General features: G+C 39.5%; 1 protein-coding gene across 16 annotated transcripts in view; it reads right to left on the bottom strand.

Moving 5' to 3' along the window:
* LOC146499575 (ELKS/Rab6-interacting/CAST family member 1-like) overlaps nucleotides 1-27622 on the bottom strand; it is a 148573-nt gene that overhangs the window by 23686 nt on the left and 97265 nt on the right. For 11 of the 16 annotated variants that reach the window (XR_014870445.1, XM_085139081.1, XM_085139069.1 and 8 more), the window contains 2 exons: nucleotides 17229-17376; nucleotides 7792-7899 (listed from right to left, as the gene is read on the bottom strand). Coding sequence is in view for 15 of the 16 variants with exons in the window: in XM_085139081.1 (XP_084995207.1) it covers nucleotides 7792-7899; nucleotides 17229-17376 (256 nt within the window). In the remaining variant the exon portion in view is untranslated. Of the gene's footprint in view, nucleotides 1-1532; nucleotides 7529-7791; nucleotides 7900-17228; nucleotides 17377-27622 lie in introns of those variants that run through there. The other 5 variants (XM_085139078.1, XM_085139084.1, XM_085139085.1 and 2 more) reach the window with 2 other exon arrangements.

Below are 27622 nucleotides of genomic sequence, written 5' to 3'. Positions count from 1 at the left end.
CAGCAGTTTCTAGTAAAGTACAGCTTAACAATTTGCACATATAAGACACAATCCCCCAGCAGAGAATCTATAATACGCTTAAAACATGTTCATCATAGTTACCATGGTGATTTAGCCAGGTAAAAAAAGAGAGCTGCTCTTTTCTGACAAGACTTTTAAGGGTTTTTTTTGAGCCTGGCACAAAAACACAAAAAAGCCTGGCTATGTTGAACTTGATTTATAGCACACCTCTTCTCAAATCACTTCCCTACAAATCAGTTGTTTTTATTTTTTGTAGCTGTTTTTTCACAAAACTGTAATTTTAACACTGGAAAAAAATTTTTACAGGGTCAAAAAACAAACAGATTTCATAGAATAGACTAGAATAGCCCTTTATTGTCACTGTACTTGTACAACTGTGCCGGAATAAAATATAAATAGTAGACAGGAGGAATGAATAGCAAACAGGAGAAATATATACCAAAACTCAAAGGCACACAAGTTGCAAAGTGCTTGGAAGTAGTAGGAGTTCAAATAAATTGCAAACAAGAAAATATGGCAAAAAAATAAGGCAATGCAAAGCAATATCAAGTGATTTCAGACACCACAGACTGTATGTTTAGGGCAAAGTTTACCTCGGTGTAAAGTTATATTTGTTTTGGCTAATTCAGACATTTAGATTAATAAAAGACGAATTAATTAATGGAAAAATAGACAGAGGAAAGAGGTGAACATATATATATATAAACATATTTTGTTGGTAGACTGTCATGCCCACGAGTAAACATAATACTGGAAGAACATATTAATACCCACCAATCCACAGGTAATGGCTATTATGAACTCAGAAGTAGAAAGCCGATTCTCTTTAAAAAGCATCATTTCTTCTTGAACGTCTGACTATATAAGTGCAGATGAGCAAAACAGATACATGCATTCTGGGCGCATGACATGAGACCTCCCAGGGCACACACACACACACACGCGCACACACACACAGAGATAAGGCATGCTGACACACACTGTTCTCCTTGGGGAATACTAGGATTTAAGTGCAGAGGAAGCATTTTAAGAGGGCTGTTAGTGTGTGTGTGGGTAAAGTATATTTAATCCCAGCAGCGTCTGTCCACACTCTGCGAGCTGTGCTCATCGTCACTCAGCATACCCACACACAAACACAACCCATGTGTTCCATTGACAGGATCCTCAGCGCAGTAACATCTTTCTCTCTCTCTCTCTCTCTCTCTAAACTCTTCCTCCACTTTTTAACCTCGTCACGTCTTCACTTTTTACACACAAGAACTACAAATATCGATGTGAATTTGCCTCAGGTTTGGGGTTTTATTATATACATTCATTTTACACAGAATGTTATTTGGTGAAGTCGGTGAATATCAATAAATGAATGATGATATGACATCATCAGATAAATATAGCAGGAAAAATAATAATTGTTTTTGTGTTGCCAAACACTTCATTTACATTTTTTTTTATATTTTTCTCAATTTGATCTTGTGTCACTTAATTTTTATTTTGCATATTATTTATTTCTATTTTTCTCTGGTTGTCTATGTGTGTGTGTCTATCCCAGATACTCAAAGTCCTTAAAACAACTGGCAACACGGTGTCAGCCATCACTGGCTAGGGTGAAACTGGTCACAAAGAGGTACATGGTGCTACGCCAAAAACCTCCAGGTGCCTGCTTGGGTCACTTGTGAATTGTTGAAGTCGACCTTAGTTTTCATGGACGATGCCCACCTATCTCCAAACGCTCCCCAACTAGTTGTTGAGCGATAATGAAATGATAATGACACAAACTGAATGCAAAGACCATTCATCTTTAAAATAAAAGTTGTGCCTTTTGAAACACGTTGGCAGCAGCAGCAGGAATGCACAACTTTACTGAGGCCGTAATTGTAATGGTACAGCGAGTGTCATTGCAGTGTAATCTTGTTCTGGTTTCTTCATTTTCTTTTGCCGTTGCTTTACTGTTTGTTGATTCCCCAGGCAGCAAGCTGTAAGGAAAACCTGTATTTTCTCTGCAACATGAAGGCTTAGTCAAGTCTAGACTTTACTTGTGCTCCATGTCTCTGTGTCTTGTTCCATTTTTTATTGCTGAAAAGTTGTCCATCACCCTGGTGTTACAGCAATGTACACTTGAGTATACTCAAACTGCTATACCCCCACCCATTTAAAGCTTCATCTTGTACCAGGCAGTACATCTGCTACATTGTCCATTTGGTTATATCTCCCAGTAGTAGTCAACATTATTGTCTGACTTAAGATTATCTTGGTTTTGATTGTAGAATTGATCATCTGTTTCCTTTCCCGCCTTTTGTTGCTCACCTCCAAGGTTGCTTTAACCCCTGCCATGTTTAGTCCGTTAACTCTGGTTTGTTTTCCCTCTTGGTGCAATTCATCTGTGCAGATATGAACATGATAATCGCACTTGGGCACAAACCAAATCAACTGCACCAAGACCCTTTGGAGGAGGCCTGGTTCCAAATGAACTCCAGAGTAGTTTGTTTATGGTGAGAATGTGCCCTTGATCTGACCCAGCTATTGGGTCTAAATTGTAAGTTTGTGCCAAATGCACATTCTGGGTTGTAGCAGAGTACAATAAATGTACAGAGAATACAAACTTTGAAAAAAGTAAGAATATTAGGAATAAAATCTCCATGTTTTCCAGCTTGAGCTACCGAGCCTCTTTGCGTCAGCATTGGAGTACAGCTTTAAGCAGTCGCTCACCTGTTGCCTACTTGTCCTAGTCACTTTTAGCATGTTTTCTAACTATAAAATACTTATTTGGTTGTCACTTAAACACTGACAAAAACATAATTTAATTGCTCTGGCATTTGAGAATCCTTTCGAGGTTAAGTTTATCAAAAGTAGATTGGATGGAGGGATTTTGTGAAAAAAAAAAGGGTTCTCCATTCTTTAGTGGCATTGACACAACACTGAAAAGTGACAGTACATCAGAGGAGCTGTCACTTGTGATTTTGAGTCTTCCCTGATTTGCTGCACAAACAACTGACAGAAAAAGTCTCAGCAATTTTGTGTTTTTCCAGTGAATCGCCAATACTCACCAGCAGCTAAACCTAACCCTAACACACATAAAATATACACTTTTAAATGTGTGGTAGCACAAGTCAGCGCAACACACTCATATACACGCAGACACAAATAGGTTACGACACAGAAAAACATACATACACACACTCACACTCATTCATGGTGGTTATCAGCTTTGTAAATGGCTCCAGTTACAGTACTTTCCAGGGAGGACCTGCCAGTAGGTTACAGTCCATTACAAAATACATTACTGAACATTTCCCTCTGGAGGAGAAAGGGAGGTAGACCGAGAAGGAAAGAGAAGGAACGACAACACTTGGAGTTAAAAGGCTGAAGAGATTCTACACATTCGGCATTTCAAGCCCTCTTTCTTTGGCTCTGAGTTATATTTGCTGATGGCAGATGTGCAGTGAGGCCGTTATCTCTCCCAGACTAATGTGTAATATGGCAATATCTGAAGAAAATTCTCCAAATTTGGCTTTACTGCTCTACAAACATACTTAACATATGTGTAACAGCTGTCCTCTCACACTTTGTAATTCATACTATTCTGTCAGAAAGCTTAAAAATAAATCACTGTCCACACTTTCCAGACCTGCAGTGGAGCTCTGCGGATCAAATACAAGACGAATGAGAAACAGACACGAAGAATGGAAGGAATGACGGCGATATGAGGAAGACATTAGGAGAGAAATAACACGAGTTGTTTCCTTTTCTTTAAGTTCTATTATAAGAGAAATGGCGGAGGAATTATGGGATAAAATACGAACAGAAACACAGACCACTGAAAGTATTCGCAAGACTTTCATTAAGGTATACGGCCGGCAAATATGTGTCTACATGTTTTTCTTGTATTACACAGCCTCCAATAGCCAACATATGCAGTGTGTGTGTGTGTGTGTGTGTGTGTGGTTAATGGGTCCGCAGTGCTTCTCAGTATCTTACTGTAGTATGAAACAATCCCAAAGGAGAAATAACTTTATACAGCACTGCGAGTCAGTGTGTGTGTGTTTGTGCTTCTTTATTAGACTCCCCTGCCTGCCTACCAGATTCTTACTGTTCTATGAAAGAACTCCATAGAGAGACATTCAGCTAGCCTCACTGATGGGATGCATTAAAAAAAACCCTCTATGGCCACATTATATGGTGAAATCAAGACTTTTCTTCCTCCACAGAACCCTCTGAGACAAATACACACCAGCAAAAATGCACATATTTGTCCAGGATCAGCATCAGTAGTGGGTGTAGGCTTTCACTGCTCTGTAAGTGCTATCTCAGTGACCCAACCGATGAAGTCTTGGCTAGTAGATGAGCTCTTAAACTGCCATGCAAATGTATCATCCGGTTGTAAAACTGCTCGTCAGTTTGTTGCAGAGCTAAGACAGAGAGACCGACAACCATTCACTCCTACATGTCTTTGGACTGTAGGGGGAAGCCAGAGTACCCAGACAGAACCCATGCAGACAGGGGAGAATATGCAAACACTATACAAGAGGCTGCACGGCATTAGTGTTTGCCTCACATTAAGGTTCTGGGTTTGAATCCGCTGGTCGTCTGCGGGTGTTCATTGTGGAGCTTGGATCTTCTCTATTCATACTCTGGCTTTCACCAACAGTCTAAAGGCAGGCTTGTTAGGTTATGTGGTCTCTATCTCTGCCTTAGCCCTGTGATAGACCGGCAACCTGTGCAGGTTGGGGATAGGCTTCAGCCCCCTTATGACCCGAAATCAGATAAGTTGTTAAGAAAATGGATTATATGGGGTGTGGTAGATGAGTCACTTCGAGCATGAGCCCATCTAGTATACATTATGGCTATCTCCTTCATTGTAACTTGGCAGTCCCCAACCTTTTTTGCACTACGGATTGTTTATTTCCAACAATATTTTCACGGACCGGCCTTTAAGGTGTTGCGGATAAATACAACAAAATAAAACCAGTACCGGTACCAGAAAAAAATAAGATTTATTCATAACACATGGGAAAAGACTCAGGGAAACCAAGTTAATGCTAAAAACAATAAAAACACTGAAAACCATAAATTTCACACCCGAACCTCAACTCTCGTGGCCCGGTACCAAACGACTCACGGACTGGGTCGCGGCCCAGCAGTTGGGGACCGCTGTTGTAACTGGATTAATTTGAGGGTTTTGGGTTTGTGAGATGGGGAAAAAAATGGCAAGACGTGTGAAAAACTGTTTTGTTTCACAAGCTTCATTAAAATATTGGTGACTTAATTGATAAGGGAATCAAGAGCACTCACAGAGCACAACTCTCCCCGAAGAGCGTGACCATAACTCGAGTTTCACCAAAATGAAATCATCTCGGGCTGTTATGGTATCTACCATCACACTAAATCTGAACATGATGTCTTTAAAACTGTGGATGCTAGATTGCTAACCAACAGCCAAACAAGCTGAACCAATTACATGTTTAGACTGTATTGTCAAACTGTTTAATCCAGCGGTCCCCAACCACAGACCGGAGTCATTTGGTACCGGGCCGCGAGAGTGAGACTCGGGTGTGAAATGTATGGTTTTCAGGGTTTTTATCGGTTTTTAGCGTTATTTTGTTATCGGTTTTTTTCGTTAACTCGGTTTTCCTTGGTCTTTTCACGTGTGTTATGAATAAATCTTCTTTTTTTCGGTACTGGTACTAGTTTTATTTTGTTGTATTTATCCGCGACACCTTAAAGGCCGGTCCGTGAAAATATTGTCGGGCACAAACCGGTCCGTGGCGCAAAAAAGGTTGGGGACCGCTGATTTAATCCACTTTACAAAAAAACCATCTCAGGAATAAGTAATGTAAATGTAATATCACTTTCACTTCCATCGAAATGGTGACAGATTTTAAAACACATTAAGAAACTCTGAAAAAGACACTTGCTAATTTATAAAATGTACATTTTCTACTATTTTTTGTGTAGTTATGCATCTAATAAATCTGAAAGCTATTTGAAAAAGCAAAATACCATGAAGTGGTCTTGACAATGCCTGATGTGTCTTAAGAGTGCTCCCCTGTGTTTCTGTGCAGCAGCAGTTGTCTCTGAAGCATTTCATTGTCCAGCTGCAGCACAAAATCCCCTCACAGAATACACACAATCACTCACTGTGCGGATGAAATGTGCTATGGCAAATTACCAATCTTACACACCAAGAGAGTGTGTTTTCATGTGGCTATGTAAATACAGAAAGGTGGAAACAGAAAGAAAAGGAGATAGAGTATAAGCTGTGTGTGTGCTGCCTCTCTCAACAGGGAGGTGCTACCTCTAATTAATAACCAGGGTCAAACTTAGATCCAATGGTGAACCTTTGGGCTTTTAGCATCCCAATGGGAAATCCATCTGGAGCAGCTGAGCTGCACTAAAAGCAGCATGTGCAGCTCATATGTGGTGCCGTCTCTGCACTGTGGTCTTAGTAGATCCAACCGTTTGGATGCCTTTTAATAACCACTAAACTTAGAAGAGCCTTTTAACCATTAATTGCTTGAAATGTGTAAATATTTCCAATTCACTTGTTTCAATAGTTTAATGGGAACAAGTGACTTTGCCAGTTTGGCATTGAAACCTGAACACTTGCACTACTCAATGCTCAGGTTTCTTTCTTTTTTCTTAAGAAAGACTGCTCTACATTAGACGTATTGTGGTTGGGTGTCTTTTGTTCTTTCTTGAGTTGAATCTTGTTAAGCATCTACAATTAATGACCTTTGGGCTTTTGAAATACTGGAAAGCCCCCATTGTATGATTAAAAAAACAACACAGGAGCAAGGTCAAAGGAAAAACTTTCTTTTCATCATTTCTGACAGAAGAAATATACTTTTTACATAGTAGTTTAGCAAAGGTGCATATTTCCAACACTACATCACACATTTCAGTTGATTTGAATAAGAATATGGTCTCAGTTGGCATATGATTGACACATGAAGCTTACAATATCAAACCAAAGGCAAGACCCAAGTAGACTTGAGGAACAAGGGAATCATCCAAAAGATTAATGAAGGTTGAAATAATGAAATCTTTTGTATAAAAATGCACAGGGAAAAAAATAAATCATAAAAAAGAGTTCAGAGAATGCCAACTGGAAGAAATCCTTATCATGAGAGGATGAAATTATATTTAAGGATGAGAAATTGAACAAATGAAGCACAATTCAAGATTTGATGGCTGAAGGGAAAAGGAAAGGAAAGATGAATCACAGAATAAAAGATGCATTTCAAGATTGGATTTCAATGTTAGAAAGAATGGAGGAAAACTGAATAAATAAAAAACGATATGAGGCCACAAATAAAGTGAAATGACAGACAATGATGCCAGAATGAGATCACAAAGTCACGGATGAAACTAAAGAAAAGGAAGACGAATGACACGATGGCCATGATCAAATCCAGACAGAGAAGACGCTCACCCTTCTGTACACAATGATGGACTGAGGGTGAGGAAGAAGGCATATGATTGGCTAGGCCCAAATGCCCTCCTCATCGTCCTATCGGTTAGTTCAGTCCAGCCGCAGCGTGAGTTCAGAAACAGGAAGTTAGTTTAGCAAAAAAGGGAAACTTGCGTGCAGAACAAGTAATAGTGCTAAAAATGGTTAACTTTAATTAGTAAATTTGAAGAGAAATAAGCTAACATCCAATAGCCCAAAATGGCAATATGACTTGCTGGAAAGTCTTTCATTCAAATATTATTAAAGAAAATATAGATTTCACTGGTTTGGCCGATGCACACCGTCCGGCGCAGTTATCTTACCTGGTCTGGGGAGGGTTTGTGATTGTTGGGCTGCTCTGAGTTTGGGGATGAAACCTTCAAATGATCATCCTCATAGTTGTCGGCCATCAGCTTCATCCTGTTCTGCGTCTGCAGAGACAAAAATAATATATCTCATTAGAAACACATTTTTGTTTTTAGGTGGAATTTAGCACGACCACCATTATGACATTCGTGTTTTAGACGGAGCATAAACCAGTGTGTGTACGTGTGTGCGTGAAGTTAATTTGTTGAGGAGTAGATTTTTGGGTGAGTGCCATGAGCTTTGCCTGAAAAAGTGTGCATATGTGTGTGTTTTTGTGCGCAAGAGGAAAACAGTAACAGAGGGCTTCCCAACTGTCCATTTGTATTTGAGTTTCAAAAACTGGGTTGGTTCATCTTGCACATTTCAGACTGCAAACACACACAACCATCATGCAACCTGTTGTGTAGCTTGTTAACCGGCGCAGAAAAATAACAGGCTTGTTAAGTTGCCACTTGAGGGGAGATCCATAAAGACGTAGACAAATATTAGACTGTACACATACAAAGGCCTCCAAAACACTTTCATCTCCTCCTCCTCCGTATCTTTCTTTCCTCCATTCTCATTTCTCCTGTCTTTTCTCTGCAACCATCTATTTGCTCCTCGGATTACTGTCACATTCCCCCCCCCCCCCCCTTTTCGTCCTCTCTCCTCGTCTTGCTGCTCCATCTGTTTCACATGTTATAGTTATACTTCAGGTTTTACAGTAGGCCTGCAAAGTGTGAGGGGTGAGAGATGAAAAGCAAGAGATGGAGTCAGTATAAATCTGTAAGTCTTGTATACTCTAAATCCCCTTAGCCTCACACTGAGCCCTGCAAGGAACAGGAGCTTAAGCAGGACAGACTGAGGTTTTGTGTGTGTGTGTATGTATATATATATATGTGTGTGTGTGTGTGTTTGACAAAAAGTAAAAAAAATTTTTTTTATATGCATTTGTTTGAAAGCTAAATGAAAGACTGCACTTTTAGGAGTGTGCATGTGAGCAAAACGATCACGCGTCTGACAGTGTGTTACACTTGTTGAGTATCTGGAACTGTACAAACGAGCCCATGCCGCACTTAAAAACACCTATAAAGCAAACTTGCAGAGCAGACAGTTTATCTCCACACCACACAAGTTTGAAGATAAACACGCGCAGAGCTGTAAAGTCACCTTTATTAGTATCTGCCCTCCCCCGCAACCGTTTTTTTTAATGCTGTTGTTGTAACATATGGAAAGTTCATATGCACCAGACACTGGCTTGGGAAACACAAATTTAATGAAATTAAAAGAGCAAGTAAGACTTGGTCCAGACTGTACAATACACACACACGTGATAGTTGCCTGCAAAATATATATAAATATATATATCACTGCCACTTCACTTTATGTACATATGTAAAATTGTGTATTTTTTTATTTGTACATTATTGTTTTTCTCTTTTATTTATTCCAATTATTATCTCTAATTCACTTTTGCTTGCTGACCCTTGTGTTGCTGTAACGTGTGAATTTCCCTAGTGTGGGATTAATAAAGCCGGTGTCTTTGTTTGTTTCTATGTTCTTCTGAATGAAACCTTGGATAGGTTCAAAAGTGCTGTCGATTCATAACCTAAAAGCAAACACGCCCAACGTGGGGCTCGAACACATGACCCTGAGATTACGAGCCTCATGCTCTACTGACTGAGCTAGCTCGGCTATAAAGCACTGCTCAACATTGCAGGAAGATTCCTTTTATACATAATATGCTTTATTTAAACCATAAGGTTTAAATAAAGACCTTCTTCATTTTCAACACAGCTGTAACTGCACAATTATCTCAAACATGGGCTTGACATAGCAGCAACACCCTGAAGCCTACCAACTGAGCTTGTTGGCCATCATAGGTAAGCATCTCTTTAGTGGACTGTGTCACACTGAAATATGGAGGAAGAGGTCTGTGTGGAGTCTTACGGTTAATTTCTAGAAATATGCCTACATGACTTATGCCAGGAGTTTGCCTCAAAAATGAAAATAGATAATAATAACCCAAAACCCCAGGTTCATATGGAGCACGTGACATAAAGCTGAACAGACAGATGTGCCTCTGTCCTTAAGAAAGTTTATTTCATAAAGGTTGAGAGATCGTAAGTAAACATACATTAAAAACATTTTCTCCAACACTTGCAAAAAAGGCTCTGGGATCTGGAAAGCAAGAAACAAAAAGGAGGAAAGACAGTTAAGAAGAGGATAAGCTGTGTCAAGAAGGTGCCTGATTTCTGATCTCTTTAGTATCTTCTGTCCTACCTTTCTGTAAAAACACTTTATCTGTGTCCTGTCCTCTTTCTCCTCATCCTAGAGCTTTCTGTATCAAAATAATCCCCAGTTCCTCCCACTCTTCCTGTCTTCATCCCTCACCTCTGTCATACATAATACTTTTGAAGATTAAGTCTTTTTACCCAAGTACCTAACGCACTCCTTTCTGTAGTTATCGAAGCTCACTTTGCACTGATTTTAAGTGTCTTCTTCCCATCTATATCTGTGGCCAATTCCAGCTTCTGTTTGTTTCCTTCCTTCTGCTTGCAACATGTCTTCTCCATGTTCTCTCTTCTTGTTTTCCTGTCTAGTCCACTATTTCGAGTTCATTTTGTTTATTTATTTATTGTTTGTTTATTGTTTATTGCTTGAAGAGCCACTTGAGGCTGGCTCCAAAAGCAAGTCAATCCCAATAGATTGACTTTGGCACCTTAAATACTGATATTAAATGCTGCAGAAATAAACATGTTTACAGGTTGCTACAAAATGAATTTGGTCTTTAAAGATAAGCAAAAGTCTTTGTTCTCTTTTAATTGCAATTTAAGGCATGAAGTGGATCACCTGAGCATATTTGTGCCTTTTGGCACATTATTAATGCAATAATATGACAAATAGTATGAGTTACAGTGTGGTTAATTGTACAAACAGCCCCATCCTATTACATTTGTACCTTACTTATTTACATCGATACTCATAAGCAAGTCTTCATGTCTATGTGAAGCAGCTTTCTAATTAATCTAAAAGTGCATTGTTCTGCCGTCTCGTCCAATTGTGGTAATTTTGTTTCTAAAAGCTTTTAAAAATGACTATGGCCAAAATTCTAAAAAGAAGATTTTTATTAGTCTTTAGTAAAAATCTGTCTTTAAATGATGGAAAATCTAGAGAGCAACATGCAAGAGGGAAAAAAACATCCTAAAAATGAAGTTGATGCAAATCGGTGAGGTGGAAAGACAAAGAAGAAAGTATGGCTGAAGAAGTGTCCTCATTTTCCACTTTGGCCTTTCTTTACATTTCTCCTCTTTCGCTAACTGTCAGGAATGCTGACTTCAGCTCATTTGTTCTTGTGCCAACTCTCTTTCTCACTTAATCTAATCATCACACCATTATTTCACTCCTCCTCCCTCAAGCTTCTCTACGTCTTCTTCCCTCCCCTCCGCTTCTCCCCCACACATCCTTCATACAGCTCGGCTGTAACTCGCTAACAATCGAAAGAATGAGAAACAAATGAAAACGAGGTGAAGTGAGGGGGTGGGGGGGCTGCTGAGCCACGCTTGGAAGAAAATTATTTCATTACGATAACGCTCTGGGGAACATTACATGAGATTATTGTTTCGCCTTTCTCTCCGGTGGCAATAGAAGCGCCTTTGTAGATATCTGTGCAATTATCAACAATGAAAAGTTGCTGAGTCATGGTTTGACAAGAACTATTTCATCATGATAAGAAATTAGATTACTCTTAACCCATTTTATATCAAGAAAAGAAAATTGTTAATAAGTGGAAAAATACAAATGATAATGAATCGTGTTTGAGCTGAGCGCTGTGGAGATTATTTCATTGCAGTAAGTCTCGGCGGTGTTATAAATTTGATTAGATCCACATTTTTTCACTTGCCAGTAACACGGGAGGTCATCATAACTGCAAACAAGAAGTGATGAAGAGTTTAGTGGGAAAACAGAGCATGAACACTATGAACTGTGATTCAGAAAAGAAGAACAGGGGCGTTATAGTATTAAAGATGTTTTTAGTTCACAAATAAAGTGGAGACAATTTAATTTGCAAAACCAAAATAGGAAATCTAGAATGTCAGGACATATGTTCTAAAATGCAAATATTTGTTGTGTAAAAAATAATTTATGTAAAGATTTAAAGATTAAAGATTTATTTAAATATGTTTTGACCCTTTATGGACCACATTATGGATGCAGACAGATCTCAGGTCTGCTGGAAATACAATATCATCACACAAAGAGCCAAAGTCTTAAAAATGTCCATATTACAGCCATAGAGGTTTGGACTGAGGACCATAGCCACACATACATCCCTGACCTGTAACTGTTAAACATGTGTCTGCTAAAGGAGAGATCCTGCTAATTCCTCACCTCCACCCTCTTCTTTCTATTGTACCATTTCATAAAATATTACAAATATTATTTTTTCTTTGCTTTTGAAATTGAGTGCGTGGCACAGATGGAGTTCACAGAGAAACCAAGTACACTGCAAGATAATATGACAGTGACTTGTCAAGGTAGCCACACCAACTGCTTTTTCCTCAATTTGATACAAGCTGGACCATAATTTACAAAATGAACACTATGGTGTGTTGGATAAGACCTCAAACTAGCAACTAAAGCCATAAATGATAAATGGACTGATTCTTATACAACACCTTTCTACTCCAGCACCCAAAGCATTTTATACTAGATGTCTCATTTACACAAGCACTTTTTTCTTGTGTACTTCCTTTTCCTGTACTGTGGGATTCTGTATCTTGCCCAAGGATACTTTGGGACATGGACTGGAGCAATCAGGGATCAAATCAACAAACTTGCAATTACCAGATGACCTGATTTACCTTCTGACCCACAGCCATCCCAGATAAAAAAAAAGTATGGTAGAAAAATGCCTATGGAGGTCAAAAATGAGGTGAGAAGCATGGTAACTTTTTACTTTTACATGTTAGATTCAGTCTACGGTATAAATGTGGTCACTACTGGCTTCGGAAAATCAATATGGTGACAGCCATAAAATGCAAAGTAGAGCCTCCAAAGATGTGATGTTAAACCAAAGGCTGACTGCATCTCTCATATACACTCTATGCATTTAACACATAATATGTGTCAGGAAAAATCAGTTGTTAATATTTGAAATACACTGCACAGTCCAGGATCCATGAATACCAGTGATTTGCTGTAAATTCATCAGAAATTTACCATTGCATTGGATTTCTCACATTGGCACAGGTGGATTTTGTGCTAGGCAGGCAAGACCAATCCAGTTGTATCATATATTTGGGTTGTCACATGCACTTACAGCAGGTATGTTGAGAAATGTTTAGGGCTTCAGCAGATGTGTGAAAACTGCTTTAGAGGGAAGAGGAAGGAGACTGTGGGATACACAGGAGAGTGAAGAGAGCTGAAGTTACCTTGATCTACAGCCTCCTGCAGCTGGGGGTCAAAGGTTAACATGCAGGAAAAGCTTTCAGGGACACAGGTGCGTTTTAACGTATGCAGTATAAGCGCAGCAAATACAAATCTTCTTTGCTTGTATTCACTGGTTTATTAAATGTGCTTACAATCGCCATATCATTAGTACACAGCATTAATACATTGCAATGGATTAACTGAAATAGTTTCAATCTATAATAAATTTCATATTAGATAGGGTAAGATCAATTCTACATGCCTGTTACTACTCTGCTCCACAAACAGCTCCATGGCACGAGAAATGTAATTCTCTGAATTTAACCTGCTCTGTAGTGGGGTCTGACAGCTCTGCGGCATAGGTTACTGTGCTGTGTGAACCCAAATTCAGACCAGACTGGAAACAGTATTAAAGCACTCCATCAAAAAACACCCCAACTCTGACCTGTGACTCACTGAAGAGTGGTCGTCGTCAAAAAACAAACTTCAAAAACTTTTTCAAACAACTTTTCTAACACACGCATAAGTGAACCGCATTCATAAAACTGCAAACCCAGAGTATTAACCCAAAGTTAGCTTGCTAACTGAAACACTACCTGCCACATGAGGCCTTACGACAACCAGAGTTTACTCTTCATCAAAAAACTCAGTTTTAATTTTATGCTATCACTCTGCCTCTGTCCACTTGTCAGTTAATTTATAAGCATCTAAAAGTCAATCCGTGACACAAGAAAATGCTACATAAGCCTCAGCTTACTTGATAACATTGCAAACAGATGCATGCGTACACACAGGAATACTGAGGAAGTCTCCGCTGTGATCCATCACTGGAGACTGAACATTATGGCTCTACAGAGAGAATGGGAGCGAGAGAGAGAGTGAGAGACTTGGAGCTGTGCAAAACGTTACACACCCTTGCATGCATGCGCACACTCATAGCAGCAGACAGTTGAGTCTCTGTGTTGTCAGTAACCACCTTCGAGACCCTGAAGTGTCATAAATGACTTCAAATAGAACGCGGAGACGGAGACGAGATGGAGGGATGAGGAAGGAAAAAAGAGAGAGGGTGAGGACTGTTACTCTGACTTCATTTGACACTACTTTCTAACACCTTGCACTCTTAAACATCTATTCAAACACTGTGGCGTGCAAATGTTGCTTTTCTTTTGCATAGCCAATGCTTGTCTTTTTGAAACCCCGGAGCTTCCATACATTAAGTCAACTTTTGGCAACATTGAACACGAAAGTCTTGTGATAGCACATGTATTCTAGTGGTCTTTATGACAGGTTAATCTGAACCATGGGATTTTAAAGTGAGTGTAAAGCTCTACGATTTCTGCTTAGTTATGATTTACCATGTGTCGTTATCATATCTGCATGTCTGGTGTGCACTGTGCTTACGAGATTACTGATTACACACAGAGTATGCTTAGATAATACATTTTTATATGATCTAAGTGAGTTTAACAGACAGTTCCACCAGTGAAAGTTACATTTCGTGCAAGTATCAAATTTTTAAAAAAAAAACTTGGATGGTATTTCTGTAGGGTTCCTTTGTCTGGGATGTATTGGCAGTAATTGAGCAAAACCTAAAATGGAAAGCCTGGTTGGATAGTGCAACAGATAACAAAGGTCAAAGGTCAAATAAAAAAAAAAGTAAAATGTAGAAAAACTGTGCAAAAAGTGGAGGGAAGGAAAAAAGTTAGAAAGGGATTCCCTGTACAGTAATTTTCCTGTTTTTTCACACTTCCGTGTATAATTTAACAGCTGAATTTTGTTAAGATCAGTCCTGGGGTTGTTATTATGTATAATGTATGAAACGTAACACCTTTAGTATTTGAGTTCTTCCACAAAACTGACAGTAAAGTTGGTGAAAACTAATCCCAAATGTACTTGACAGAAAACATCTGTTCGACTGTAATTATGAAAGGGCTTGTGAATGATGCTACAAGCCTGACAGTTAAGCCTGACAGTCTCTGCTTTTATTAGCTGCTAAAAATCAAGCTTTGGCTGTGATAGAGGTAGACTCATCTTGAGCATCATAACTCTGTGTTTGGGGTTATTTGCTACTAGCTGTGTGTTTTAGCAAGTTCCTTTGTCGACGTGAAGCATGTTTTCTATCGATTTGGACTCCATACTTAGTTGCCCGTGTTCTGCTCCTATTTGTGATATTCATGGACAGTATCTCATGATCTAGCCAGAGTGAGTCGGGTGTTCATTATGGAAACCTCAGAATAGTATCCTTGCTTTTTGCAGACGATGTGGTTCTGTTGGTTTCACTGGCGCGTAATCTTCAGCATGCAATGGAGTGGTTTGCATCTAAGTGTGAAACAGCCTGAATGAAAGACAGCACCTCCAAGTCTGAGGCCATGGTTCTTTGCCAGGAAGTGCTGGAGTGCTCTGGCTCCCTTTGGTTTGAGGGAATAACTGTCACAAGCGAATGCTTTCAAACATCAAGAATCTTAATCAGGAAGTGGAACATGAGGTGGATTGTTGTGGCATTAGAAGGAGCACAGGCGTTGGACTGGACTGGTAATAAAGAGATAAGCCACGGCTCTACTCTGAGCCCCTCCCAGATGGCCAAACTTCCACCCTATCTTTAAAGCAGAGGCCAGCCACCCTTCGGAGGAAGCCCATTTCTGCCGCTTGTACCCGCGATCTCGTTCTTTCGGTCACTACCCACAGCTCATGACCATAGATCAGGGTAGAGACGTAGATCGACCAGTAAATTGAGAGCTGCGGTTTTACACTCAGCTCTCTCTTCACCACAATAGACCAGTACAGCGTCCGTATCACTGCAGCCGCAGCACGAATCCGTCTGTCGACCCAAATATACTCATTCATACATTGCTTTTTACAGAACTTTGATCTAATATTCTGACATTCTTAATTAATGTATTAATGTATCAAGGGCAAAATGAAGAATCTTGTAGACACAGGGGATTAGTAGACATCCCTAAGCCACAGCTGTCTCGTCAGAGATCCGGTTAGGGTGCCTCCTGGGCACCGACCTTTGGAGGATTTACAGGCAGACCCAACTGAGGGGACATCCAGAACTTCCTGAAGAGACTTTATATGTTTTCTGACCTTGTGGAATAAGAAATATGCTTCTTAGCCAGTGTCTATCACAACCTTCCTTGGTAGAAGGATGGCTTATGGTTTATGGCTTACCATAAACAAAAGTTAAGGTGTATATTAATTTAATACTGAAAGCTATCTACATTTACTACTGTGACATTAAACTTAAGCTCCACTAAAAAGTATAGAGCACCTCATCGTATACTTCGTTGGTTAAGCAAGTTAATAAAAGTAATATCACATCCAGAGAAATGATGAGACATACAGAGGAGAGAACAGTAAAGAAGAAATCCACCAAACTCCCAGTAGGCTCATTCACTAAGGAGTTGGTTATTTCAAAGGACCCACGAGAACCTTAACTGCGTTATGGAGTGTGTGTGTGGGAGTGTGTGTGTATGAATAGACCTCTGTGTGGAACCACAGAGGCATTTGGTCATGTTTATATCCTTGTTTTTGGCCTGAGGGAATGTGTACACATTGGTGTGAGCATTTGTGTGCTTGAACTTATTAACATCTAACCATGGCAGTAAGGTGACATGCAAGGTTTTGTGTGTGTTAGTGTGCATGTGTCTGCGGACAGAACATTTACATAAATACCAGTTCATAAGAAAATGTTGTCACCAGAACTCTGCTGAAGTTCAGAACTCTGTGTGTGCATGTGGTGAGAGTAGGAGTGGTAGGTTAATCCTAAATTTACCCTTTGTGGTTGGAGTGCTGCGGTTACATCTGGACTCAGTTTCTCTCTGCCAGTCTTGTTTTTCTTTACTACTCTTGTCACTGTCACCTCACCTGTGTTCCCACTGCTTTTATTTACTTTTTTTTTTTTTTTTTCCAGATTTGGAACCTGCATTCCTCTCAAAAAGCTTTCCTGGTTTTTCCTTGGATGTCAGTGTTTGAGTCTTACCTGCTGTTTGAGCTGTTGAACCAGACTATCCTTCTCCCTCTTCAGAGCTGCGACCTCTTCCTGGGTTTTCTTCTTCTTGGACGAGGAGAGTTCCAGCAAGGCGATATTGGCGTCTTTCTCACTTATCGCTGCCAGGAGTGCCTCTTGCCTGCGCAGAGACCAATCGTGATTAGTAAAGCATTCATTTTTATTAAAATTACATCAAAAGAAAGGAAAACTGTTGCTTCACACACATTCTTAAAAGCATTTAATAATGCTCCTCGTCATAAAAAATATTATGAAATAATTTTTCACTAAGAATGTTTCAGGAGTAGTGCAGCTCCTGGTCTAGTTGTGGTGTTAATGACACTGAAAAGTTACAATGACATTACTGTAAGTTGAAACTATCTGTGGTTAATCTAGCATTGGACACAAGATGCCTCTTTGTGTCAACACAGATTAAAGTCAAACCAACCATCAGAATGGGGAATGAAGGTGATCGAAGTGACTTTGTACGGTTGTTTGTGCTAGATGGGCTGACATGAGAAACTGCTTACCTACTGGGATTTTCCTGCACAGGGTTTACTTACAAATGTTCACAAAAAGATAAAATATTCAGTGAGCAGTGGTTCTCTGTACAAAAATGCCAGAGGAGAATGGCCAGACTGCTTCAATCAGGAACTCAAATAACCACTTGTTGCAATCAAGGTATGTTGAAGAGCATTAACACATCAAAGCTTAAAGCAAATGGGCTACAGTAGCAGGGGACCCCACACTGAATGCATCATTTAGGCACTGGAGCCTACTTGAGTGTTGTTGGTGACCATGTCTATCCCTTTATGACCACAGTGTACCCATCTTCCATCAGGATAATGAACTACATCACAAAGCTCATATAATCTCAAACTGGTTTCTTAAAAATGACAATGAGTTTTCAAATGACCCACACAGCCACCGAGTCATAGTCCAATAGAGCACCTTTGAGATGTGGTGGAATGGGAGATTTACATCCTGGAAGAACTGTGTGATGCTGGAAATGGTAAATGGTCTGGTTCCTGTATAGCGATTTATGTAACTTGCTTCATTTACAAATTCATAGAAGGACTTTTTTTCTATGCTTTTTCAACGTAACTGCTTTCTATCTAACATTCATACACATTCATACTCTCATAGATGCATCAGTGTTTCTAGCACTTTGCTGAATCTATGCCACAAAGATTTTAGGCACTTGTGGAGGTAAAAGGGTGCCTAACAAACAATATTACAAAGTGCCAAGTGAGCCTACTTCCCATTGGTTCTTATCTGATATGTCTTTATTTTATTCATCTAACTTTTTGCACTTTTTGATTGGCTCTTCCTGCATAAACAGTTATATAATAAGAAGATACATGACAATGATGAAAAACTAGGGGAAAAATAGGGACAATCGTGAAAGTGCATATTTTCTAACTTGGTTGTAAACACAAAACTCCCAACTCCACAGTATTCCAAGAAGGGCTAAGAGCACATATTTGATATTATCTGCAATTGGCAATTATGTAAAAATGTATTTTCAAGTCTCTCTCCCTCCGTTTCCATACCATTCTCTAGTCCCTGTCTCCATTTCCAGCCATTTTGACTCCGTCTATCTTTCCCTCCTGCCTGGATGATCTGGTTGACAGATAGATAGCATTCCATGTGGTCGAGAAGCACCAAGCCACATCCCATTCATCCCATCAGCCACAGATTGGACAGAACCACATTCAAGGACACCCAACGTTAAGAATTCTCAAAATCATATCTGTTTTCAGTCTAAATCGCTGCTGTTTTTTCCACAATCCCATAATGCTCATATAAAGACTTGCCACACACAATCAAACAAGCACATGAACACATAAAAAATGCAACTTTGCACAAAAAAAAGTGGAACACATTCACTTTTCACTTTTCTTTTTGTAAAAGTGTCTTTTTGCAAATACAGTTTTAAGACATTTAAATAAGTAAACTCAAAAAGAAGAAACCAGAATGCATCAACAACTCATGAATTAGGCAAAAAATGTCAAGAGTCTGGACATATTAGACTTGAAGTGAAATTGGTAATTGGTTTTCTGGGTGATGTGCTAGAAAACGGCAGCTCTAGCTTTTTCCAGATTCCACAGGGCACCTTTAGTGGTCTTATAGAGTCCATCGTTTAGCAGTTCAGAGCTTTTTTGGCAACAAGTGAAAAAGTAACAGCATATTTGGCAGAGGTGTTCATAATGTTTGAGCCAAATCCACACTGATGCAGACAGAGGTATAATTTATTAGCATTTTTTAGATTCCATTTCGGAGCGCTTTTTCTCTTTACTCAACACGCAATTAAACCCTCCCTCTCCCCCTGTCACATACACACAGAGAGATACAGCGGTGCAACAAGGAATGCAGTGATGAGGGTGTCTAAATGAAGACAGATTACATGTTTAGACTGTGTGAAGACCCACAGATTCTTCGGTCAACCTCATGGACCAAACTGTCAGTGTACAAATGTCCTATCATACATCTAAACTGACAGGGGAAGCTGGGACATGGGTCGGTAGATTAATTTCCTGGCCAAATTAGGTGCTGTCAGGTATCCCAGTGTTTAATAATAAAATGAGTTATTTGAATATTTTGGGTTTTTTTTTTTTTTTTTTTTAGTGATAGAGTGAGGGAGGGAGGGAGATCAACGACCTACAGGTGAAGATCAAACACTACAAACTAGGGACAAATATCATTTGGATATGTTTGATGCCTTAATTATTTGCAGCATATTTACTGATAACTCAGTAAGTAAAAATGTCATTTGCATGCATTAGTGTTTCATTTTATCTTATGAGCCATGAGAAGACCTGCTGATATTAGAAATAACTAAAATTCTTATTATGATATGAAATTTAAAATAAAGAGCAATCAGTGAACTATATGAGATTGATACTTATCCCCATTTATGCCAGTTATACATTAACGTATTGCTTTTCTTTATCCTCCTAAGACCCGAACTCTTTCATGGAACGCATTTTTAATTTCTCTTTGCTATTTGGGCTGATTGGGACTTGATGAATGTAAAAACAAAGAATTATGTTTTTTGGGCGTTTTTTAACCTGATTTTTGTTCCTGAGAAAAATTAGATCCACATATGAGGACACTCGCTTTAAATTTCGATAGAACAGTGGTAGTATAACGTCCTCGTAAGTAAAGCAATATTTAGTATTTTGGTCTAGACAACCCAAAATGTGATGTCCACATATGTGGACGCCAGGTCCTAGGAGTTTAAGGTTTTTATACCACTCTACGCATCATGCAATCAAAAAAAAAATAAGCGTCTTTAACTCTATGAAATACTTTTCCTCGCTATTACTAAGAATGGTCTTTTTCTTCGTCTTTGAGCCAATCAATTAAATACTTTTTATACAAACATTAGCACATGGACTTTTTCATTCCAGACTGTGAGACACTGGAACAGTCTCACAGTCTTTCCCCTTTCCTTTTATACAAACACCGGTACACAGATTCTGACTCACACGTATGCAGAGAGGCTAATGGAACATTACTCTTGTTAAAGCTAACAGTGCGTCTAGTTTTATACCATATCTGAGGGTTACCTGCCAGCACAAGGCGCTTATAAACCCCTGGTGATAAAATGATATTTATTCCAGATGCACTTGTCTCATTCTGGGCCTCTCTGTGGCTCTCCCTTCTTCTCCGTCTGACACACACACACACACACACACACACACACACACACACACACACACACACACACACACAGAAACACACACACACAGAAACACACTCTCTATGCTTGACATTCCCAGCTAAGCACATGCTTATGACAACTGATGGTTGTGGCTACTGCTATTGCTATATAATTGTTAAAGACAACTGTTTTGAGTGCAGCACTCTTTTGCCGAATCTTTGGATAATTCTACTGTGAAAGGGCACTTAAAACATAGTATGCTCTTGCCACTGTTGGCAATCTGTCCTTATCATTAAAAATAACAAAGACAACGGAGCCAGCACATTGTGGAGGAAAGGCTCCCAGTGGACGTGCAGCCTTAGATCTGTAACTCCCCTTTCAAGTCTTTCCGAAGCAACAGGATGAAGGAAGGTCTACTAACAAAGAATAATATCTTGTTAAAGAGGTTAGTTCTTTCATACTGTAAGTTTTCCATTTTGGAATACACCTTTTGGATTAAATCCTGCGGTAATTTTACACTAAACGTCTCAGTGACTACTTGACGTGGTGTTGGCAGTAGTGTATATATACACACGGTATCAGTCATAGGATTTTGTGTTGACGAGCTCTTTTCTCTGTCTGTTAAGCCAACAAAAGCACTGTATCAGAAAAACACATTCCTTGTTATTTATTTCAATATCACTGCTGTGATGGTGCAGTGGGTGAACCAAAAAAGATTTGCCATTGAAATAACATCATATATAACATGCTGATGAGACAACTTAACAATATTCTCACAGCTAGATTCCTGAACGATTGTTGTTGGATGGAATAAGCTCCATCCCATAATTCATTAGCTTGCTGAAGCACCTTAACAGGCCAAGCTTTGGACAGCTGGCTTCTCATTTGACACAACTGAGGATACTTTGGAATACAGAGGAGTTCATAGCTGACTCAGTGACTGCAAGGTGCCCAAACAAGCCTAAATCATCACCCGTCCACCACCACACTTGACAATTAGTATCAAGTGTTTGTGCTGATACACTGTGTTTGGTATTTGCTAAATGTGATGCTGTGCATTATGGCCAATCATCTGCACTTTGGTCACATCTGTCCAAAGAACATTGTTCCGGAAGTTATCTGGTGTGTAAACTTTTTAGAGTGAAGGGTTTAAGAGCAAAGATCTCTTGGAAACTTTCTAAGCATATTTGTTCATTCTTTTCTTTAATTGTACAGTTATGAACTTCAACATTTAACATGCTAACTGAGGCCAGTAGAGTCTGAGATGTAGCTTTTGGGGTTTTTCTGCAGTTCCTCTGAGCATTGCACGGTCTGACCTTGGGGTGAATTTGCTGGGACGTCCACTCCTGCAATTGTATTAATACACTCCTAAATGCTCCAGATCAGCAAATTGCCAAAACGAATGCTTGTATAGAGGTGCTGGCATTTGCTGTTAATTGATTAATGAAGTGCATTTGATTAGGAGCACCTGGCTGTTACTTAGATTCTTAAATTCCTAGCAGTAAAGGTGTATTTTTGACAAGTCTGGTTAGAGTCCCATGATTACTTTCTTTTCCACATGACATGAGAAACACTGAAAAACACTAAAAACTATTCCAATGATACGTTTACTGAGTTGTCATTGTAAATTCACACATACTGGTCCACCTGCCCGTTTCATGCTATCACCAGAAAAGGGACCAGATTTACTAAGCAGAAAAAAATGAGGGTGAGAATGTAACTGGAAACAAAAAAAAGCACAGATTTCAATGGAAAGTTCTGGGGCTCATCTACTAATGTGCAAAATGATGACACAGCTTGGAACATGTACTCGGACAAATATAACGTAGGAGCTGTTTTTATGTTTTCTTTGGGGGGAAAAACATGACAGCGCAGACCACAGAGAGGCAGAAGAATGAGACGTTTTCTGTGGAAGAAATTGCAGGTGTCAGTGGAGGAAGTAAATAGCAACTGCTGTTAAAAAAAACAAACAAAAAACCTCATAATTGCAATGTCCATTCTGCTCACAGAAGGAATATCTGAAATTCACTGAGGTCAGTGAGGGCAAGGTAAATGGAGTCTACAGGGGAACGTGTATTCCATTGAGGAAATTTATAAGACAGCATGAACAGTAAGGAGATGCACAAAGTAGATATCACATTTATAGAATACCATAAACCTGAATCTGACTGGTAGCCTACATTTGCTCTACTTCTATGTTTTCTTGTTGTTTTTTCTTTTACACCATCAGGAATTGTATACACACACACATACACTTACACACTTTATCAATATTTCTTACTGCAGATGAGGACGTATGATTCACCTAAATCCCCTCTCCCCAGATTTAGCCTGAAACTCTCAAAAACACAAGCCACAAAAATAACTTCTGTCCACACCTTTCCATCACTACCTTTTCACTTTGTAAATCCCGACAGTAGCTTTCAGTGTCAAAGAGCTTCGGTCTAGTCCAGGAACTGATTTACTGTCTTCTCAAAAAACATTTGCCAGTGGTGACTTCAATATAATTTTATGTGTAAATTTATGGTCATGGAAAATAAATCATGGTTAAAGTTAGAGACATATAACAATGGGAAAAAATTAAATACATGATATATGCAAGACAGGCTGGAGTAGGAAAATATATTTATTACTCCAACAACTGCAGCTGCGTGATGGCATGCAGGCTTTGCAACCAGATTGAGGTTGCTTGTGACAATGACCACCACCCTTATCCACCACCTCTCTATATTGGACAGCCTTCTTATCATAAAGGGATGTAAACTGTTGGGAATTGTCAATTATCGGTGTAATTCATTGGCCAGGAAATGCTGACTAAAGATTTCAGTCCTACAGACAGTCCATATGTTTTCATTTAAGCTTTTTACAAGTTATTAACAAGTTTCCATCTAAAATTTCTCTCACTTATTCTCTATCAGTACTCCCCACCCACACTGCAGCTCTCGTTTCCATCATTTCTTTTCCCTCATCCTTCACCACTCGTGCTATCTCTCTGTCTGTAAAGAAGACTGGAGGAATTCTTTCCGTCATTTGGCGGTCGTGTGCCATGATGTCATCGCTGTGGCGACAAGGCAGACAGTAAGCAGATATACACAAATGCACCAGGCACCTGACCCCAACCCCAACACACACACAAACACACACAAGGGCTCTCTCCTTTCTAAAACCACTTAAGGCCCCTCACTTTATCACAAACCCTAATGCCTGGTCTTAGATCACTCGCATTTTTCTACACACACACACACACTAAAGCAGCTTCCCATGTACGCTGCATTATCTCTTCATGCTGTTGCCCTTTAATGCAATCTGCCATGTGTATATGTGTGTTTGTGCCTATACTACTGCATTGGTATTTTGTGTAAGGGTGTATGTGCATGCTCACAGGCTCTCTGTGTGTATTCAAAGCTTTATTCCTTGCATTAGTGTCTATATGACTGAAGTGTGTGTATGTGTGTGTGCCGATTCAGTGCAGTGTGATACTGGCCAGTCTCTTTCAAAGACAAACATAGAGCTATTTTAGAAATAATCCCCGTTCTCTGTTCTCTGTTTCCGACTGAACAAAAAAGCTCTCCATTGTTTTCTGTGACACTGTCTGCTCTGGTTACTCTCGAGGCTGCTTGCGGGACGCCAGAGTTGACTCGTTAACCCCTGTAATACGCGGTGCGTGTCAAGCACTGTGATGGGACGTTTTCTTTAAAAAAAAAAAAAAAAAAACAATATTCATGAATTGTTAAGACTTTTTAATCGCATTTAAACTTTGATATAGTTTTTTGTTTTTTCTCCCCCTGGTGCATAGTACTCCCCGCAAAACCAGCTCAACCCCTACTTGACCAGTGTTGAGAAATAAGTGAGTTTCAAGGTAAGCAAAAACAGCAAATTCACTTAGCTGGCGACTGGGGATTTGGGAAAATATGTTAATTACACTCTATAATCACGTTAACCATCAGTGCTTTGGTTCTCTTTAAACAAAAGCAGACAGGAAAGTTTTGAAAACAGTGAAACAAAGAAAATCAAACTCATTCCAATCTCCACAAACTGAGATAATTCTTATTATTTATAGAATTTATGTAGCAGTTAAAGGACACTGTGTCTGCTCTCCATTAACCCTGTAGATCTGCCCATGCCACTTCTGAGCTGCTTCACCAGAAGATGAAGTTAGAGAATTACAAATTTGTGAGCTGGTTTCTGTTTTATAGGTTGAAGAGATGCCTTAAAATATATCCAACTGCATTGCATAGAACTGAGCTTTTTTTGCTTTTTTATCTAACCAACCAATACGATGAGTCGATCAGGCCAAAGGAACCAATTTAGATGCTCCAGATAAACTAGAGCAAAAGCTGGCAAACTAAAGTCGACAGCATTGCTATAAAACGTCAACTTCTTACTTCAGCTTCGATACAAATTTGTCTGGGGAAAAAGAAATATACGATCAATCCTTTATCAGGTGTTCTTTTTCTCAAATTTTCTTTATGGTGGTCTATGTATCAGGGCATAAAATGTGTAAATGTGCTCATTTTGAGACATACTGTAAAAAGAGGGCACTGCAGTGGTGAACAGTGTAGTTTCACAGCAAGGTCCTGCTTGTGGGTAGTTTGAATCCAGGACCATCTTGCTGTGAGGTGACAGCGGCTACTGAAAAAGACTGGGGCGCCTTTCTGTGTGTAGTTTTCCCTGTGTATGTTGTCCCTGGGTACTCCAGCAGTCCAACAACACACATGTTAGGTTGACTGGTGATTATAAACTTGCTGTAGATGTGAATGGTAGTCTGTCTCTCTGTTTTAGCCCTGTAATAGACTGCTGACGTGAACAGGCTATATCCTACTGGGGTAGGCTCCAGCTTCCCTGTGATCCTGTATTGGATAAGGAATTAAGAAAATCAAGTGCTATGGATATTTTGTCTTTAACAGACACGTTTAAGGTACTAATTTGATAGGCTTGGATCAGACTTAGACAGATCATACTGAAGAACATAAATTAAAAAAATTTCAGACCTTACAAACTTGAAGATGACTTTAGAGAAAAATTGACACATGAAATTTGGAAACTGTGTGAACAGGCATACCATTAACTAATGATAAAAAAAATCCAGTTTCCTGCTTTTTCTCTTTTGCGCATGAGGAAGAAACAGGGAAGCAGCGAAGGGGCAAAAGATTGGCTGTGATATTTTTGTTTAATGTCAGCTAAAAGATAATTTTTTACAAAGAGGAGAGTGCAAAGTAGAAATGAGAAGAATAAAGCTGTCTGTCAGTTGTGGCTAACAACACGTGAACTCACACATATTGTGCAAACAGACACACAGAAACAGAGGTAGTGCTAAGATATTGATTGGAGAAATCTGCGATAAAGAAAGAAAAAAAAGGACTTCCTCGTTTTTGTTTTTTAAACCTTTGCTGACACGCTTTTAGCTCCGTTTCCGACAATCCTCGCATGCATAAGCACATCTCTTTGGTTGGTTCTGCTGCTCATGACTGTGCATAATCTAATTGTACGTGAGGATGTAAAATTAATAGATTTCTCCTCTTTCTCTCTCTCTGTCTCTCTGTCTCACACACACACACACGCACACACACACACACACACAGTTTCTGGGTCTCTTGGTTGGGTTTCTGCAGAGTAGTATTTCTCTCCCAGCTGACAACTTCTGTCCTGCGGCGGACAACCAGCAAGTAGACAACTCATCTACTTCAAGCCCAGCTCCCTCAATTTCTCTGCCTCTCTCTCTTACACACACACACACACACACACACACACACACACACACACACACACACCATACATTAAATATATACAGCCAGATTTATATCTGACATGGAGTTAATAGTTCCTGTAAAGCAAGCCTTTTCTCCACTTTGCCCTCTGCTCTTAGACTGCACTGCAGTACACTACACAAACTCCCAAACACAAACACTCTGCTTTATAACCCTACAAGAGAAAACACAGTGCAACGAACGCACACATCGGAACAGGTTTTATGAAACATTTGTTACTGCTGGCCTGCCATGTGTGGACCATCAAAGTTAAGCCAATAAATCTCTGGTTTATAGTAAACTATTTACTGTAGCGCTCTCCTGCAGAAGGGCCAACACAAAGTTTCACTTCACCACATTATACAACTGAGGTTATTAGAGAAAATTATCGACACCTACCGACGTGGTAATGTGCGATCAAAACTTTAAAACAGTTCTCTAGGGCTCCAATAAACACATCAAAGGGATAACGCTATGCTGAAAAGGCAGAAGAATGATAAAATGATTATCGGGAATTACAGCTGAGAATGGCCTCGAAGCTTTAATTTAATGCCAAAATCCAAATCCTGTTTACTGATCTGGAAAACATACGTTCTTATCAAGACTATGAAAACTGAGAAAAATAATAATGAGTGAAAAAATGATCCGCTTGCCGTCAGCACAGCAGCCAGAGCCTGATTTGGTAGAGACTTTGTTTTATGTTTGACTGACGCTGCCTAGATTAAAGGAGCCCGATGTATAACAACACAGTGAGAACAGCAGGATTTTTTGCGCAAGAACTTTTTGAGAGCAGAGTCTGTGTCTTAAACTATAATGGAAGTGGGTCAGAGATGCTGGACATGAATAATTTAGCATGGAGAGAGAAGACGGGATGAGAGACCATCTGAGGCAAGTGTTAGGGAAATAGGTTAAAGCTGGTGCATAGGATATCTGTGTGTGTGTGCTTGAGTGTTTGAGAGGGAGAGAAAAGCTCC

Source organism: Neolamprologus multifasciatus, chromosome 17 (genome assembly GCF_963576455.1).
Source record: "Neolamprologus multifasciatus chromosome 17, fNeoMul1.2, whole genome shotgun sequence".
Taxonomy (NCBI): domain Eukaryota; kingdom Metazoa; phylum Chordata; class Actinopteri; order Cichliformes; family Cichlidae; genus Neolamprologus; species Neolamprologus multifasciatus.
This window is presented reverse-complemented; position numbering and strand designations above follow the sequence as displayed.